Consider the following 15,663-nt stretch of genomic DNA (forward strand, 5'->3'; position numbering starts at 1 on the left):
TGTATTTCCTTTCCCCTCGTGGGATAAAGGCTGAGCTGCCTTGCCTCAAAATGTTACCATATTTTTTCCTTATAGGCCAAGATCTGAAGTGGAAAGTTTCAGCCTGGAAAGAACATTTTGGAGGAAATTAGCAATTCAAAGCATAAGCCTTGTGATCAAGAGACCTCTTGACCTATATGCTGTATTTGCTGCTGTTATATGTGGTAGAGCCGGAAATTCAACATTTGACATTGGACTCTAGCTTCCACAGCAGGTCCGATCCTGGGGGTTACCTTTAGTGATGCAGGTCAGCTGCAGCATGAATTCCCTTGATGTCTGGGAGAGTTCGGATCTGGGTTTTTATCAGGAGAATTTTAAACAAATGCAGCAAAATGGCAGAAATACACTGTGCAGGATGTGCACTGGTGGCAAGCTGTCATCTTACTGTTGGCTGGGATGGAGAAGAGATGCTGCAGGGGCATAGCCTGTGCACCCAAGTGCTGCCTCTCCAGCCAGCCAGTGTTGCTGCTGCAATGGGTCTGTAAGTAGGAAAAGTGCAGAGATCACTGAGCGGAGCAGTAAGTTGTGTGGTAGAGCTGAAGCAGAACTAGTTGAGCAAAGGCCATTCCAGCTGCCTTTGTCAGACTGCCTGGAAAGCAGTGCAGTGAGCCAGGCTCTCCAGTGATGAATTTGTAACATGAGGTACAGCTCATGTAAGAAGAGGAAAAAGGCAACTACTTTGCTTTGAATACACCCTAATGCCCAAGCATTCAACTGTTGAAATGTAACATCAAGATTTTTGGCTTGCTTATTTTTCAACTAGAGGATCATCATGGTCTCTAACTAGGCTAAACAGTTGTGGCTTGGTTACTAAACTGTTTGGAAGCTGTAACAGCACTGTGAGACGTCTAATGCTTTGTTTCTTAAGGTGTACTAAGACCAGAGGCAAGTGTTAAGCGCTTTTCATGTGGGAGGATACAAAACAGCATCATGTAACAGCATCAGTTCACGCAGGCAGGGCGTATAGGGAAGGCGAAGGCACCCTACTAGCTCAAGAGGAACTGTGGAAAGTGAGTTCATTCGGTAGTCCCCATCCTTTCAGAAGAAACTCAGCTATGGTCTTCACTCATCAGAAAGCGATGCCCTCTGTGCTCGCCAGAGTGGATGTGGCTACCCAGTCAGAGCTCCCACAAAAACATGCGGCCACCCAGGTCTCGGGCTGCAGGGAGTGCCTGGACCTCTCGCTGTTCCCGCATGGCAGCCGTGTGGACAGCTGTGTGAGGTGCGACCTGGTGGATGATTTGCTCTGCATGGTGGCAGAGCTATGGGAGGAGGTAGAAAGGTTAAGGAGCATCAGGGAGGCTGAGAAAGAGATCGACTGGTGGTGCCATGCTCTGCCCCCCTGAGACAGGAACAGGAGCAGCAGCAGTCATCAGTAAGAACCCACGATCAAGGGGATCCTCTGTCCCCCCCTCCACCGGGCTGAAGGCAGCAGCTCAAAGGAGGAGGGTGAATGGAGGCAAGTCCATGCTCGTGGTGGCTGGCGAAGGCCCTCCCTGCCCACCTCGCCTCCCCAGGTGCCTCTGTGCAACAGGTATGAGGCCCTGGAGGTGGAAGGCCAGTCAATGGAGGATGGGGACGACAGTCCATCTACACCAGAGGTGTCACCCAGGTCAGAAGCACGTACCTCTCCTATTAACACCACCTCCACAAGGAAGAGAAGACGGGTTATAGTTGTGGGTGACTCCCTTCTGAAGGGAACCGAGGGTCCGATATGCCGGATGTACCCTCCTCTTAAGGAAGTCTGCTGCCTCCTTGGGGCCCGGGTGAAGGATGTCACGAGGATACTCCCTAGCCTGGTACGGCCCTCGGACTATTACCCCCTACTGCTCTTCTATGTGGGGGGCGATGAAGCTGCAACACGAAGTCCTAGGGCAATCAAAAGAGACTTCAGGGCCTTGGGACGGCTAGTAAGGGACTCTGGAGCACAGGTTATTTTCTCCTCTCTCCTTCCAGTTGTGGGCAGTGACACTAGAAGGAACAGAGGCACCCAATCTATCAACTCATGGCTCCGTGGCTGGTGTCATCGCCATGGATTTGGTTTTTTTGACAACGAGATGGCCTACACAGCACCAGGTTTGCTGGCGTCTGATGGGATTCATCTTTCTCAAAGGGGAAAGAGAATCTTTGCTCAGGAACTTGCAGGGCTCATCAACAGAGCTTTAAACTAGGCTTGAAGGGGGAGGGGGATAATATCAGGCTTGCCCGAGGGAAGCTGAGGGATGACGTGCCATGGTTAGAGGGAGAGGGTGCCAGCGAGGGCACTCAGCCTGTGTCTCTGAGACGTGCGGAGTACGCTGGGGCACAGCTGAAGTTGAACAGAGTTGAGCTAGGGGATACTGAGGCAATAGGAGCCAAATGGGAAATGCCAGTGAAACACCTCAAAGCACACAAGGGGTGTTCTTCTATGAAGGACACACGGACGACAGCCCAGCTGAAGTGCCTCTACACCAATGCACGCAGCATGGGCAACAAGCAGGAGGAGTTGGAAGCCACTGTACATCAGGAAAACTATGATATGGTTGCCATCACAGAAACGTGGTGGGATGACTCGCACAACTGGAGTGCTGCGATGGATGGCTATAAACTCTTCAGGAGGGATAGGCGAGGCAGGAGAGGTGGTGGGGTAGCCCTATACGTCAGGGAGTGTCTGGATAGCTTAGAGCTCGATGATGGTGACGATAGGGTGGAGTGTCTATGGGTAACAATCAGGGGGAAGGCCAACAAGGCAGATATTGTGGTGGGAGTCTGTTACAGACCACCTAACCAGGATGAGGACACTGACAAACTATTCTATAAGCAGCTAGGAGAAGCATCATGATCGCTAGCCCTTGTTCTTGTGGGGGACTTCAACCTGCCGGATGTCTGCTGGAAATACAATACAGCAGAGAGGAAACAGTCTAGGAGGTTCCTGGAGCGTGTGGCAGATAACTTCCTGACACAGCTGGTGAGTGAGCCAACTAGGGAAGGTGCCCCGCTGGACCTCTTGTTCACGAACAGAGAAGGACTTGTGAGCCATGTGATGGTTGGAGGCCGTCTTGGGCAGAGTGATCATGAAATGATAGAGTTTTTGATAAGTGGAGAAGCGGCGAGGGGGGTCAGCAGAACTGCCACCTTGGACTTCCGGAGGGCAGACTTCGGCCTGTTTAGGAGACTGTTTGAGAGAGTCCCCTGGGAGGCAGCCCTAAAGGGCAAAGGAGTCCAGGAAGGCTGGACATTCTTTAAGGAGGAAGTCCTAAAGGCACAAGAGCAGGCTGTCCCCAGGTGCCGAAAGACGAGCCAGTGGGGAAGACCACCGGCCTGGCTGACTAGAGAGCTCTGGCTCGAACTCAGGAGAAAGAGGAGAGTCTATACCTCTGGAAGAAGGGGCAGGCAACTCAGGAGGACTACAAAGGTGTAGCAAGGCTGTGCAGGGAGAAAATTAGAAGGGCCAAAGCTGAGCTAGAGCTCAATCTGGCTGCTGCTGTAAAAGACAACAAAAAATACTTCTTCAAATACATTAGCAGCAAAAGGAGAGCTAAGGAGAATCTCCAGCCCCTAGTAGACGGGGGAGGGAACACAGTGACCAAGGATGAGGAAAAGGCTGAGGTACTTAATGCCTTTTTTGCCTCAGTCTTTAATAGCAGGGCCAATAGTTCTCTGGGTACCCAGCCCCCAGAGTTGGAAGATAGGGACAGGGACCAGAATGAAGCCCCCATAATCCAGGGGGAAATGGTTAGTGACCTGCTGCACCACTTAGACACTCACAAGTCTATGGGGCCTGATGAGATCCACCCGAGAGTACTGAAGGAACTGGCAGATGTGCTCACCAAGCCCCTTTCCATCATTTACCAGCAGTCCTGGCTAACTGGGGAGGTCCCAGCTGACTGGAGATTAGCTAATGTGACACCCATCTTCAAGAAGGGCTGGAAGGAGGACCCGGGGAACTACAGGCCTGTCAGCCTGACCTCGGTACCGGGGAAGCTGATGGAGCAGATCATCCTGAGTGCCATCACACGGCATGTAGAGGATAACCAAGGGATCAAGCCCAGCCAGCATGGGTTCAGGAAAGGCAGGTCCTGCTTGACCAACCTGATCTCCTTCTACGACAAGGTGACCCGCCTAGTGGATGAGGGGAAGGCTGTGGATGTTGTCTATCTAGACTTCAGTAAAGCCTTTGACATGGTTTCCCCACAGCATTCTCCTGGAGAGACTGGCTGCTCATGGCTTGGAGGGGTGTACTCTTCGCTGGGTAAAGAACTGGCTGGATGGCCGGGTGTCACCTGGCCTTTGCTGGAGGTCCCCACTCCAGGCCCAAAAGTGATCAGAGCCTTCCTCAGAAGGATCAGGTACAACCTCGTTACAGAATCACAGAATTGTATAGGTTGGAAAAGACCTTTAAGATCATCGAGTCCAATCGTAAACCTAAAACTACCAAGACCACCACTATACCATGTCCCATAAAGAGTGGTGGTGAATGGAGTTTACTCCAGTTGGCGGCCGGTCACAAGCAGTGTTCCCCAGGGCTCTATGTTGGGGCCAGTTCTGTTTAATATTTTTATCAATGATCTGGACGAAGGGATCGAGTGCACCCTCAGTCAGTCTGCAGATGACACCAAGTTGTGCAGGAGTGTTGATCTGCTTGAGGGTAGGAAGGCTCTGCAGAGGGACCTGGACAGGCTGGATCGATGGGCTGAGGTCAATTGTATGAGGTTCAACAAGGCCAAGTGCTGGGTCCTGCACTTGGGTCACAGCAACCCCATGCAACGCTACAGGCTTGGGGAAGAGTGGCTGGAAAGCTGCCCAGCAGAAAAGGACCTGGGGGTGTTGGTTGACAGCCGGCTGAACATGAGCCAGCAGTGTGCCCAAGTGGGCACAAGAAAGCCAACGGCATCCTGGCTTGTATCAAAAATAGCATGGCCAGCAGGACTAGGGAAGTGATCGTGCCCCTGTACTCGGCACTGGTGAGGCCGCACCTCGAAGACTGTGTTCAGTTTTGGGCCCCTCACTACAAGAGAGACATTGAGGTGCTGGAGCGTGTCCAGAGAAGGGCAGCGAAGCTGGTGAAGGGTCTGGAGCACAAGTCTTATGAGGAGCGGCTGAGGGAACTGGGGTTGTTCAGCCTGGAGAAAAGGAGGCTGAGGGGAGACCTTATCGCTCTCTACAACTACCTGAAAGGAGGTTGTAGAGAGGTGGAGGTCGGTCTCTTCTCCCAAGTAACTAGTGAGAGGATGATAGGCCTCAAGTTGTGCCAGGGGAGGTTTAGGCTGGATATTAGGAAATTTTACTTCACTGAAAGGGTTATCGAGCATTGGAACAGGCTGCCCAGGGAAGTGGTTGAGGCACCATCCCTAGAAGTATTTCAAAGCCGTTTGGATGAGGTGCTTAGGGACATGGTATAGTGGTGGTCTTGGTAGTGTTAGGTTTACGGTTGGACTCGATGATCTTAAAGGTCTTTTCCAACCTATATGATTCTGTGATTCTGTAACGAGGTTGTACCTGGTCCTTCTGAGGAAGGCTCTGATCACTTTTGGGCCTAGAGTGGAGACCTCCAGCAAAGGCCAGGTGACACGCACCAGTGGGAAAGGTTTCACTCCTTGCTCTCTCCACTGTATGGGTGCAGTGCCCCAGTGCTTGCTCTGTGGTGACTGTAAGACTGCTTCTTGCGATGTCCTCCTGTGGAAATTCTCACCTGCTTCTGCTCACGTGGGCCTTGATGTTTTTCTTTCTTGCACAGAAATGTGCCCAGGGGATCAACCTCGCTTTAAAACTGGTTGGACTGCCTGACCACATTGCTCCCTGAGTCATCCAAAGGAGGATTTTTCAACTCCTTTTCAAGTAGAGGCTTCTTGTAGGCTGCGGGGATGGTAGTTTAAGCCAATGCTTAAATCTTTTTTGATTGATGTTATTCCTTGGCAGTAGTGTACTGGGTCTCCAGCACCAACCTAGAGCAGAGTGCAGAGGGTGAACGCTGGTGTGGGAGAGGCAAGGTGGATCACAGGTTTGGTTCTTGACAGGTGTAGGCAGCAGGCAATAGACATTTAGCCAGGAAGAATCCACAAAACATCTACTCCACATGCTGCAGTGCCCAGACACAGTGCTGTGCTGAAGCAGTAAAGTAAAAGTGCAAGAGCTGGAGCTATTTTGTGTGCCGTGGTAGAGGAGCAGAGCAGATCAAGAACATTTCTCCTTGCCTGGTTCCTGTAATAGCAGGGAATTTGGCAAGGGATCATATGTAGCTGTCGATTTGCTTGCAGTCGTGCCTCACCGTCTGGTTGTCTGTCTCCCACTAAATGTCCTCCTTTGTGCTGGCTGCCGTGCAGCTGAGTTATTTCCACATTATCTTGGGTTCTCCACATCTGGTCTTTGTCTTTGCTATTGCAGAGTGGCAAAGAGCAGCTGAGCCATTGCCATCAAACTTGCAATAAGGTTTCTGTGTCAAGGTATTGCACAGGACTTGCTTGAGGTAGTGGCCTTTGCTGACACTTAGCTTTCCAGCTCAGCCTCATTCTTTGACTGCTGCCTCAGATAGGCTTTAGTTCCCCTGTGCCATGGCTCTGTGTCCTGATGGACTTTGTCATTGCTGAAGGAGTTCAGGAGTCTGGCACTCAGGAGGTGAGGCAAGGGCTGTTCTTACTTCCATAATGCTGGCAGAGAGCATGGAGACCCACCATGTCCTACAGGTGGATACCCATAGGACATGGTTTACCCATCTCTGTTTCCAGAACCACACCCACCCTGTACATGGAGACTTATGCTTGAGCAAAATGCAGTAAGATCAGAGCTAGTGACCTTCCCAGTATTGCTTCCATTCTGCAGTGCTGGTGGGAGGAACAAGAGACCAGGCTGTGCTGGGAGGACTGGGAACAGAGGGCCCCTGTGTGTGGTGTTTGGAGGGCTGGCTGAACCTGCCTGGCCAGCACACATCACTGCAATTACATTGCACTGCACCACAGGAAAACTGAGGCCTCAGGATGGCAGCTGCAATGAGACATTGCAGAACCTCATTGGCAAAAAACATGGATTTCCCAGTCATGTGGTAGAGCTCAATGGCATTCCTCTGACGGAGGCTTTGAGGCAAAATAACTTTTCATGCCCTGAGAATTGTATCTCTGCTAGACTGAGCCTCATCTAGTGGTCATTTAGAGGATCAGGGACAGCTCAGACCCCAAAGAACACAAGCACTGGAGGAATAGGACATGGTGTTACCTGCTGTCAAAGACAGAAATCATCCACTGTACCCTTGGAGTTGCATGGGGTGAATTTGCCCTGTGTCACGGATGGAGTGAGAGTGCACTTCACTTGTGAGAGAGAAGTAAAAATATAGTTTATTGATACAGAATAGGGAGTTAACAAAGTTCAATGCGACAGTGTTTTAACAAGATTCGATGGCGAGGTACGCTTGATTATTTACTGCACAGAGGACAGGGTCTGACAAAAGTGTCAGGGAGACCTTCCCGTTGAGTCATGAGGTTCGGAAGGATCCCCTTGCTTTCTAAACTCCTTCTCAGAGAGGAGTCTAGGTGCAGCTAGATCCAGTCCTAGTCCCAGACTTGGTCAACGGTTTATATCTAAAGGATTATATGTGTGCGCAATCAATCCTTTATATCATTTAGCTAAGATTTCAAAGTTTAGCGTGCTGTTAGTCACTTACCGAGGATCTGTTGCGGCAAGGAATCTCTCAACCTCGAGGAGTAACCTTGAGAGGTGTCCCTGCTCAAGGGGAGATCCTGGCGTGCAGCCTGCTGCTGTGCAGGAGACCTCAAAGGGCTCTTGGGCTGCTCACTATTTATGGGGATAAGATGATTGACCCATAGTCATATTTGCATGCCGACCACAGATTTTAGTTTCTTCGGTGGGTGCATTGCACAATAGCCCTAGGCTATTGTGTTGTTATCTGTCTCCTGAATCCACTTTGAGCCGGTGCAGCCATCGTGACCAGATGCATCCATTACAATCACCACTGGTGGTTATCACCTAAGCAGGGTTGCAGGAGATAAAGGTCGGGGGCGGGGGAAGCACACCGTCACACCCTGTGAGGCTGGGGGGCTTTGAACACCCTGGAATTTATAACTATTAATGTGTCCTGATAACCCTGCCTGCACGGGGAAAAGAGCAGGGCAAGGGTGCTGCAATGCACAGTCTGTGATGTTCATTTGTACAAGTGGGCAGGAGGGGTAGAGGACAGGACCTTGGATTATTGGCACGTTGGAGAGCTCAGCACAGGCTGTTCTGCTGGAGAGGGAGAGAATTATGGCTGTAGAAATTGCTAAGGGATTAAAAAAATCATAACAGGATAAGCTGTTCTTTTAATGTGTGTAATGGAGGGGGGGAGAGCCAGTGAAAGCTCAGGCAGGGGAGTGAGGGACGTAAAAGCGTGAGAGATGGGCAGTGTGTACCAGGTCCTGGGGGCTTTCTCCTTGCCCAGCTGTCCAGCATGATTGCTGGCTGTGGAGGACACGCTGCCTGCTCCTGGCCTGCCAGGACCAAGCAGGAAGTTTCTCAGCTGGTCTAAGTGAGCTGGGTGTGAAGGAGCCAATGACCTTCTTCCAGCAGCATTGTTCCATCTCTATCTTGGAAGCAGCCCCATCTCTGCTTGGACATGAGGCCTGGCTGCTGGAGCCAGGTGATAGTTTCCTTCTAAAAGTGTGAAAGCAATCACCAAGTTAGGCAGTGGGTTGGACAGGAGACAGCACAGTCCCTCAGCACTGCCTCTTGACCCATCACAGGCGGTATTCAAGCATCACTCTTGATTTGTTCATCTGACCTCAGATGTGCTGAGTCTGATCTGGGCAAAGCCCTGCGTAGTGTTCACAGCTTTTGTACGTTAGGTCTCCATCCTGAGGTGAACATGTTGGTGCTCAGCTCCTTTCACAGTGCTGCCACTGGCCAAATGTAGAGTTGTGGGAAAGTTCTAGAAATTTGCCATATTCAGGTAAATATTACCTTGCACCATTTTCTCTGGGCTTTATTTTCTCATGGCTTTCTGTAAAGCCAAGATGATGCTGGCGGAGGGATAAATCACTATTTTAGCTTATTCAGAGTCCAAACAACAAAAAAAGCAGCGTTGTGACCAGAGGTTGGGTTTCAGACCTGTGGAATAGACAAGGGGCCACTGCTAACTGGCTTTACAGGTCATACAGTTTTAAAAATGGAATAAAAAAGGGAATTTTATAACTCATAATTAGTAAAAACTCATTAAAATGTAGCTGATTGATAGTGTAAGATGCATGTGTGGGGGACTGAGGTCTAGGCAATATTCCTTCTGAAAATAAAAGGAAAAAATAATATGTTTGAAAATATTGCTGTTATGGGGATATGTCTATTATGTCTAAACATAAGTGGTCAATGACAGTGAGATCCTCTCTTCCCTCTTCCTTTAAAGCCTGGGTATCTCCTGTAGTTCAAGAAACCCAAGCCTTTTTAAAAATGCAACATAATCTGGGGGACTCACGAGCACAGGATATCATTACAGTAAATTGTATAACTAGATGCAACATCTTCTATAACTAGATGGACATTTAGATGAAAAAAGATTGCAACGTTAGTACAAATATATTTTTAAAAAAAAGCATCCTTTTAGTCTTCAGCCTTCATGAAGGCAGCACACTAGGCAGCTGGAAAGGGGATCATCTTCATGAGGAGGTGCAAGCTAACCCAGGGACTCTCACACTGCTTTTCAGGTGCTCGTGCCCAGACTGGTCTCCATCCCCATGAACATCGGTTCTGATGCAGCCCCTAGTGATGCAGGAATGGCCCTATGTCTTCCCACAATGTCCTGAGTGGCACGTCACAGACCAGGCACAGCACAGCAGCACTGCCCACCCGCTGTCTCAGGTAAGAACTGGGTCTGGGAGCCTTTCTCATGGCAGCTTTTTGCAGTGGTTGCAAATGTCTGTGGAGCACACCAGGACCTCTGTTCCTGGTGGCAGGGAAAGCTGTTAGCTCTAGCCCCCCATGGGCTTGCACTTAATGAGAGCATTAGCTCTCCTCAAGTGTTTTGACTGCAAAGTGTTCCCCAAAGTAGAGCAAGAGAGTCAACCTGCAGACCTGGATTTCAAGCTTCCTTCAAAATAAAGAGCAAGAGGCCACCATTAACAGCTCTTGTGTATTTGGTTGGGTTTACTTTTTTCCTGGAAACTTGGAAAAATGTCAGCTTTTGCTGAAAATGTAGGTTTCTAATCTTCCTGGTTGCAGAGAAGAGCTTGGAAATAAGCCCCTGGTGAATGCTGTAAGGCAGAGGAGGAGTCTGACCTCTTTCTAGTCTAGTTATTGTGAGGAACTCACGTGGGTGCTCACACTGCTGGTCTCCCTCCTCCTTCCCCCAGGGTCTCTGAACTGGCAGGCCAGGCTTCTCACCAAGGCTGGGCAGAGAGGTGAAGGTCTCCGGGATCCCTGGGTAAATGGCAGAGCAAAGTGGAGAACAGAAAGGTGTGCTGGTGACTGTCTGCAGAGCTGCCTGTGCTCTGCACAGAACTGTCACAAGCTGGTTTAGCACCTTGTCCTGGGTCACCCAGGACAGCAAGGCTGGGGAAACGCTGCCTCAGCTCTTCTAGAGCACGCCTTCCCTTTTGCTACCTGTAGCTGTTGGCCTCAGGGTACCTCTCACCTGGCAAGAGACAGATGGGTGGTGCCAGAGTTTTCCTTGGGTACTGGCAATGTTGTTCCCAGGACAAATGAAGTCTCTGGCTCTGCCTTTTCCTTTCATGCTTCAAACATGAAGAGCAAAGGCTGAGCCTGGGGCTCCTCCCTGCCATGGCTTGCCATCAGCCTGGACCCATCCTGCCCCAGAGAACTGGGGTCTGCAGGAGGAAGGCAGAGCTGTCTCTGGAGCAGCTCCAGCATGCAAGGATGAGGCTTGTGGCTGGGGCAAACTCTTGGTAGCTGAGTCAGGGGTTATTGGCCCTGGGGCATTAGGTAGCTGCTACCAGGCCAGCGCATGGGTGGTTACTGAACAGCCCAGCAGATGAAGCAAGGAGGGAGAGGGATAGAACAAGATGAGCAGGTAAATGCCATTCTGAGCTGCCTGAGCAGTCCAGGCCTTTATGAGGGGGTCAGAGCTCTGTGGGGTTTGCTGGGAGAGGGGAGGGGAGCCGGGGCAGGACACCCTGTGGGACCCACCACCAGTGAGCTGCAAGATGGCACATGGGGAGGGTGCAAGCATCCTCAGGTCATATCCACCACAGGTTTCTGCCAGTCGCTGCCCGAGCCTGGCTTTCTGCTGTGTGGGCATCAGTGTGTTGGGTGCCATGCACCAGCTGGCTGCTGGCTCCTGCAACGTTAATGACAGCCTGCCTCATTCAAAGGGTCTGCCGTGCCCTCCTTCTCACAGGTGTAGGTGTTGCCATCTAGGAAACAGCCTTCCTCTCTTGTCCTTGCTTGTCCTGAAAGCTCCCGGCAGGCTGCAGACAGCCCAGCTTTAGTTGTGCCCTGGCCTTGCTGAAGCCCCCTCCTCCAGTCTGGGAGCTGGTCCTGTTGGGCTTGGGAGGTGGTGGGGAGAGCAGGCTGGCCGTGCTGGTCCCAGAGGGAGAGACAGCAGCAGTCAGATGTGCAGGCAGGGAAGGAGCGGAAGAGAGGGAGAGATACAGGGAGCTTTTCATTCCCTCCCTGTAGGTGGAGGAGAGCATGGAAACAATGCTGGGTGGCAGGACTGTGGGGGGCACAAGGAGTCAGCCCAGAGCCTTCTGGCAAAAACAAACTATTTGCACCCAGTCCAGGCAGGCAGGAACATCTGTGCTGGCACCCAGCACTGGGCTGGGGCACGTGGGGGGCAAGGAGGGCATCTTTGGCTTCTTGGGGGTTAGGTCTCAAGGACCTGACTATTTTACCTTTCAGGTAGCCAAACCTTGCTGGGAACATTCCCTGGGTAAATCTCTTCCCTGGCAAACACCCCTGTCTGCCCTGCATGTGCTCCAGCATCTGAGGGCAAGGTCTCTGCTGGTCACACCATCCCAGCCCACCATCACCTTTGCCATGCCCTTGCAGAGACAGATCTTCCCCAGTGCCTGGAGCAATCCCTCTGCGCACAGCCAGCTTCCCGCAAGGGGCTTTCCCGTGCCAGGGTGCCCTGCAGCGGGCAGATCTCTGCTCCCTTTGTGCTTTGCGGGCAGCCACGATGGCACCACCAGGGTTAAGGCTGGTTGGAGGCTGCTGGAATGCCACCAGACAAAGCTGGGATTGAAGCTGGCTTCAAGGCACTGCCGCCCCCCTCCAGATTCCTGGGGGGTCAGTGCCCAGGGTGCCCCCTCTACTAAGCACACGGCACTTGCTTGCTTCCCTGCCGGGTGCTGCCTGGCGGCACCCGGAGGGGTGGGAGGCAATGCCCGCTCCTCCAGCAAAGCTGAGTGGTCCTGCGGGGGATCTGTGGCTAAGCACAGGTAGATGCGCTCGCCAGAGCCTGCGTGAGTGTTCTGCGCCTGAAAATAAAGCTGTTCAAGGATGGAGGGGGAATGCGGATCCAGGCTGCTGCTGCTGGGGGTCTGGGGAAGGGATGCTTAGGGGATGCTCAGAGGGAAATCACTGCTTTTTCCCTCTGCTTGCTTGCAGGGTTTTTGTCCTAGGAGAGCAGTTGTTCAACACCTGGCCCCTGCTTGGCCACTGTCACTGGCTTATCTACTGGGCATGATCTGAGAGTCGCAGGCTTGGTGGGCTTTTAACTTCTTAAAAAAGGTTGGGAGGACTGTGTTGCGTGCTGAGCTGTCCTGCAGTTGCACTTGCAGTCACAAAGGAGCTGATCCCCTCCTTTGGTATCCCCTGGGATAGAGGGGAGAGCTGGAGTGTTCCCTGGCAGCGCTGTGGGGCTAACCTACTTCAGTGTCATGAGGACGTGCACATGCAGAGTATTGATTTTTCTATGCTTTTCTATGCTAAAAGCAGCAGGTTTAGCTTGAGTGGTTTATTATTCATGGCCCCAAGATTCCTGTGAACTCTGTGGGTGATGGTTTTCTCTGTTTTCTTGATGCTCCTGGAGTGGCAGGATGGGGAGGTAAAGAACAGCCTGGTGTTAGATGTTTTTAGACTAAGCAAACTTAGCACCAGTCTCAGTGATCATTTGATTTCTCTCTGAGAACTGGCATGGAAGGGGTATCGTTTTAGCTGTGCAGCCAAATTCCTCATCTGGTGGTTTCCTCTTGCCTTTTGTTCTCTTGGCTTGGCTGGATCTGTTCCCTGGACACCTTTGGGAGCCCTTGGACAGGACAAGTGACAAGTATCTTCATATTCCCCCAGAGGCAGCTGCCCTTCTCTGGCAAAGGGGTGCCTGTTGTATGTGCTGTTTAGAAAGTGCTAATGCAGTTAATTATAGTTGATTAATCACCTGAGGATAATTATCACAAATGAGCTCTAATATCAAAGTAGCATTAGATAAAAATGCTGCCATTTCCCCAACAAAGGACATTAGTGTCTCACTTGTGGAAATGAAAATATGTCCATGTGTTTTGCACAACAAACTATGTTTTTTGGAGAGGAAATCCCCTTTCACTCACTGAGTCCTATGTGGAATACTTCCAGTCCTGCTGGTGTGTGTTGCTGTCGCCAGCAAGTGCAATGATGTCTTTGCTGCCATCACGAGCAGGAGCATGATACAGTGCTAAAGGCTTAGGAGAGGATTCCTTCCCCGATCCACTGAGGATTTGTTGTCCAGGGATCAGCACCCGGTTTTCCAGGCTGAGTGGCACGGTGCAAACTGTGCTTCCTTCGTGTGGCTGGGTTAGGATTTGCTGTCATCTGCTCCACGGCCTCTCAGAGCATCCTTCCCACCACTGCTCGTTCTGGAGAGGTGCAGAGGAGAAACAGCATCTGTGGAGGACAAGCGGCATCTCAGATTTGCTGTGCAGGCAGGGAATATCCTTGTGCTTCTGTAGAGGAGCAGGTGGCAGCTCCCAGTACTGGGGGTGGCGTAAAGGAGGTTGGCAGGTCCCCTTGGTCCCTAGGAACAACAGGACCCATGGCGCTTGCCTCTTCTCAAAGCACAGCAGCCCTGTATGGCATGGAAAGAAATCGCTGTTAGCCCTGCAGGGACTGTGACACACAAGGGCCAGCTCTGATTTAATACCTAGTAGTGAGATAAGTTCGTTGCTGGATAACTGAGGAGCACAGAGATCCTGCAGAACAGGAGATGTGCAGTAAGCCCTTCCTTCAACCTTTGCTCGTAGTGCTGCTGGAGCTGGCACTGCATCCTTTCTCCAGGCACAGCCACAGGCTTCCCTGGAGCTGCTAACAGACCCCTCCGGGAGCAGAGCAGCCCCCTTGCAAGTTGGAAAGCCAGGCAGGGTCAGGACAGAGTGGTGGTAGGTGTCCCCAGGCAAGAGCCGAAAGCACCAGGCAACAATCTCTGGATACAGCATGGTTCTGTTTCTGCCCAGGTTGAAGCCTTGCAGAATGGTGCAGGACCTTCGTGTGTAACCCCCCAGGCTCTGAGCGGTGCCGCTGGGCCCCAGGCCCCTCTGGAGATGAATCTTTGCTGGAATGAGATCAAAAAGAAATCCCACAGCCTTCGGTAAGAGTCCCTGCCTGGAGCAAGCTCTGGGGCTAGCCTGGCCTTCCAGCCTTGCCTGCTGCATGTGCTTGTCAGGAGGTTTTTGAATTTGTTCACCTGATGAGTCACATGAATTCATGGTCACCTTGGCTCAGTTTCCCCTCTTGTCCACAGACCTCTGAATCTTTCTCTGTACGCTGAAAAGCATCCCCTCCATTTCCACCCATCCGTCCTCCTCTCCCTTCCCTCCTTCACTCCTGCTTGCTTTCTGCTGCTTTCTCCATCTTCTGCCATTGCCATCTCTGCGGCTTGTCTCTTTTCACCCCACGGCATTGCTGCCACCTCCTCTGTGCTTGTCCCTTCACTGGGAGCCCTCTCCATTGCACGGGGGGAACATGCCTTCCAGACTGTCAGAGGTTGCAGCTCCACAGCCAGCATGATGGAGAGCTTAACTGGGGTGTGTTGATTGTCTCCTGCCTTAATGCAAGGCTCCTGGAAGCTGCCCGGTCATGTAGATGCCGAGCCAAGCCCACCCCTGTGCTAGCCAGAGCACAGCCCTGACCCACAGGCAAATGCAGAGCGGCTCTGTCCTCTGCTCTGGGCTCCAGGGTAATGAATAGTCTCAGAGTTTCCTATCCTGCATGCCCCTGTGCTTCACCCCACCTGGCAGTGCAGCATCTGTGCTGGCTGAGGGTCATGCACAGCCCATGCTGAAGTGTGCTGCCAGTCACTGGTGGGTTCCTGTGGGTGCCCGGGGGTCACCACCCCAGCTGTGGTGCTGTGCCTCCTCTCCCTGGGGAACCTGCTCCTCTCCTGTCCATCTGACCACCATCCTGCTGTCCTCGCTCTCCTGCCAGGGCTCGGCTGGAGGCCTTTTCTGACCACAGTGGGAAGCTGCAGGTGCCTCTCCAGGAGATCATAGACTGGCTTGGGCAGAAGGATGAGGAGCTCTCAGCGCAGCTGCCCCTGCGGGGCGATGTCTTCCTGGTGCAACAGGAAAAGGAGTCGCACACGGTACGTTCCCTCACACCTCCTCTGCCACCATTCACTAAGATGAGCTGCAGCTGGGCAGCCCTGCCTGGGACCCCTGCCTCGTGTCACTGCCCATGCCCACAGCCTATGAGTGCACCAGCCCTTGCCCATCTCCATCTCTGCTTCCTGTGGAAAGG

At 52.0% G+C, this 15,663-nt stretch overlaps 1 protein-coding gene across 6 annotated transcripts in view; it reads left to right on the forward strand.

Moving 5' to 3' along the window:
* DRP2 (dystrophin related protein 2) overlaps positions 1 to 15,663 on the forward strand; it is a 45,144-nt gene that overhangs the window by 13,526 nt on the left and 15,955 nt on the right. For all 6 annotated transcript variants that reach the window (XM_072876782.1, XM_072876787.1, XM_072876786.1 and 3 more), the window contains 3 exons: positions 9,702 to 9,855; positions 14,382 to 14,515; positions 15,352 to 15,508. In XM_072876782.1, coding sequence (XP_072732883.1) covers positions 9,748 to 9,855; positions 14,382 to 14,515; positions 15,352 to 15,508 — 399 coding nt within the window. In that variant the 5' untranslated portion in view covers positions 9,702 to 9,747. The remainder of the gene's footprint in view (positions 1 to 9,701; positions 9,856 to 14,381; positions 14,516 to 15,351; positions 15,509 to 15,663) is intronic.

This window comes from Ciconia boyciana, chromosome 12 (assembly GCF_034638445.1).
Source record: "Ciconia boyciana chromosome 12, ASM3463844v1, whole genome shotgun sequence".
Taxonomy (NCBI): Eukaryota; Metazoa; Chordata; class Aves; order Ciconiiformes; family Ciconiidae; genus Ciconia; species Ciconia boyciana.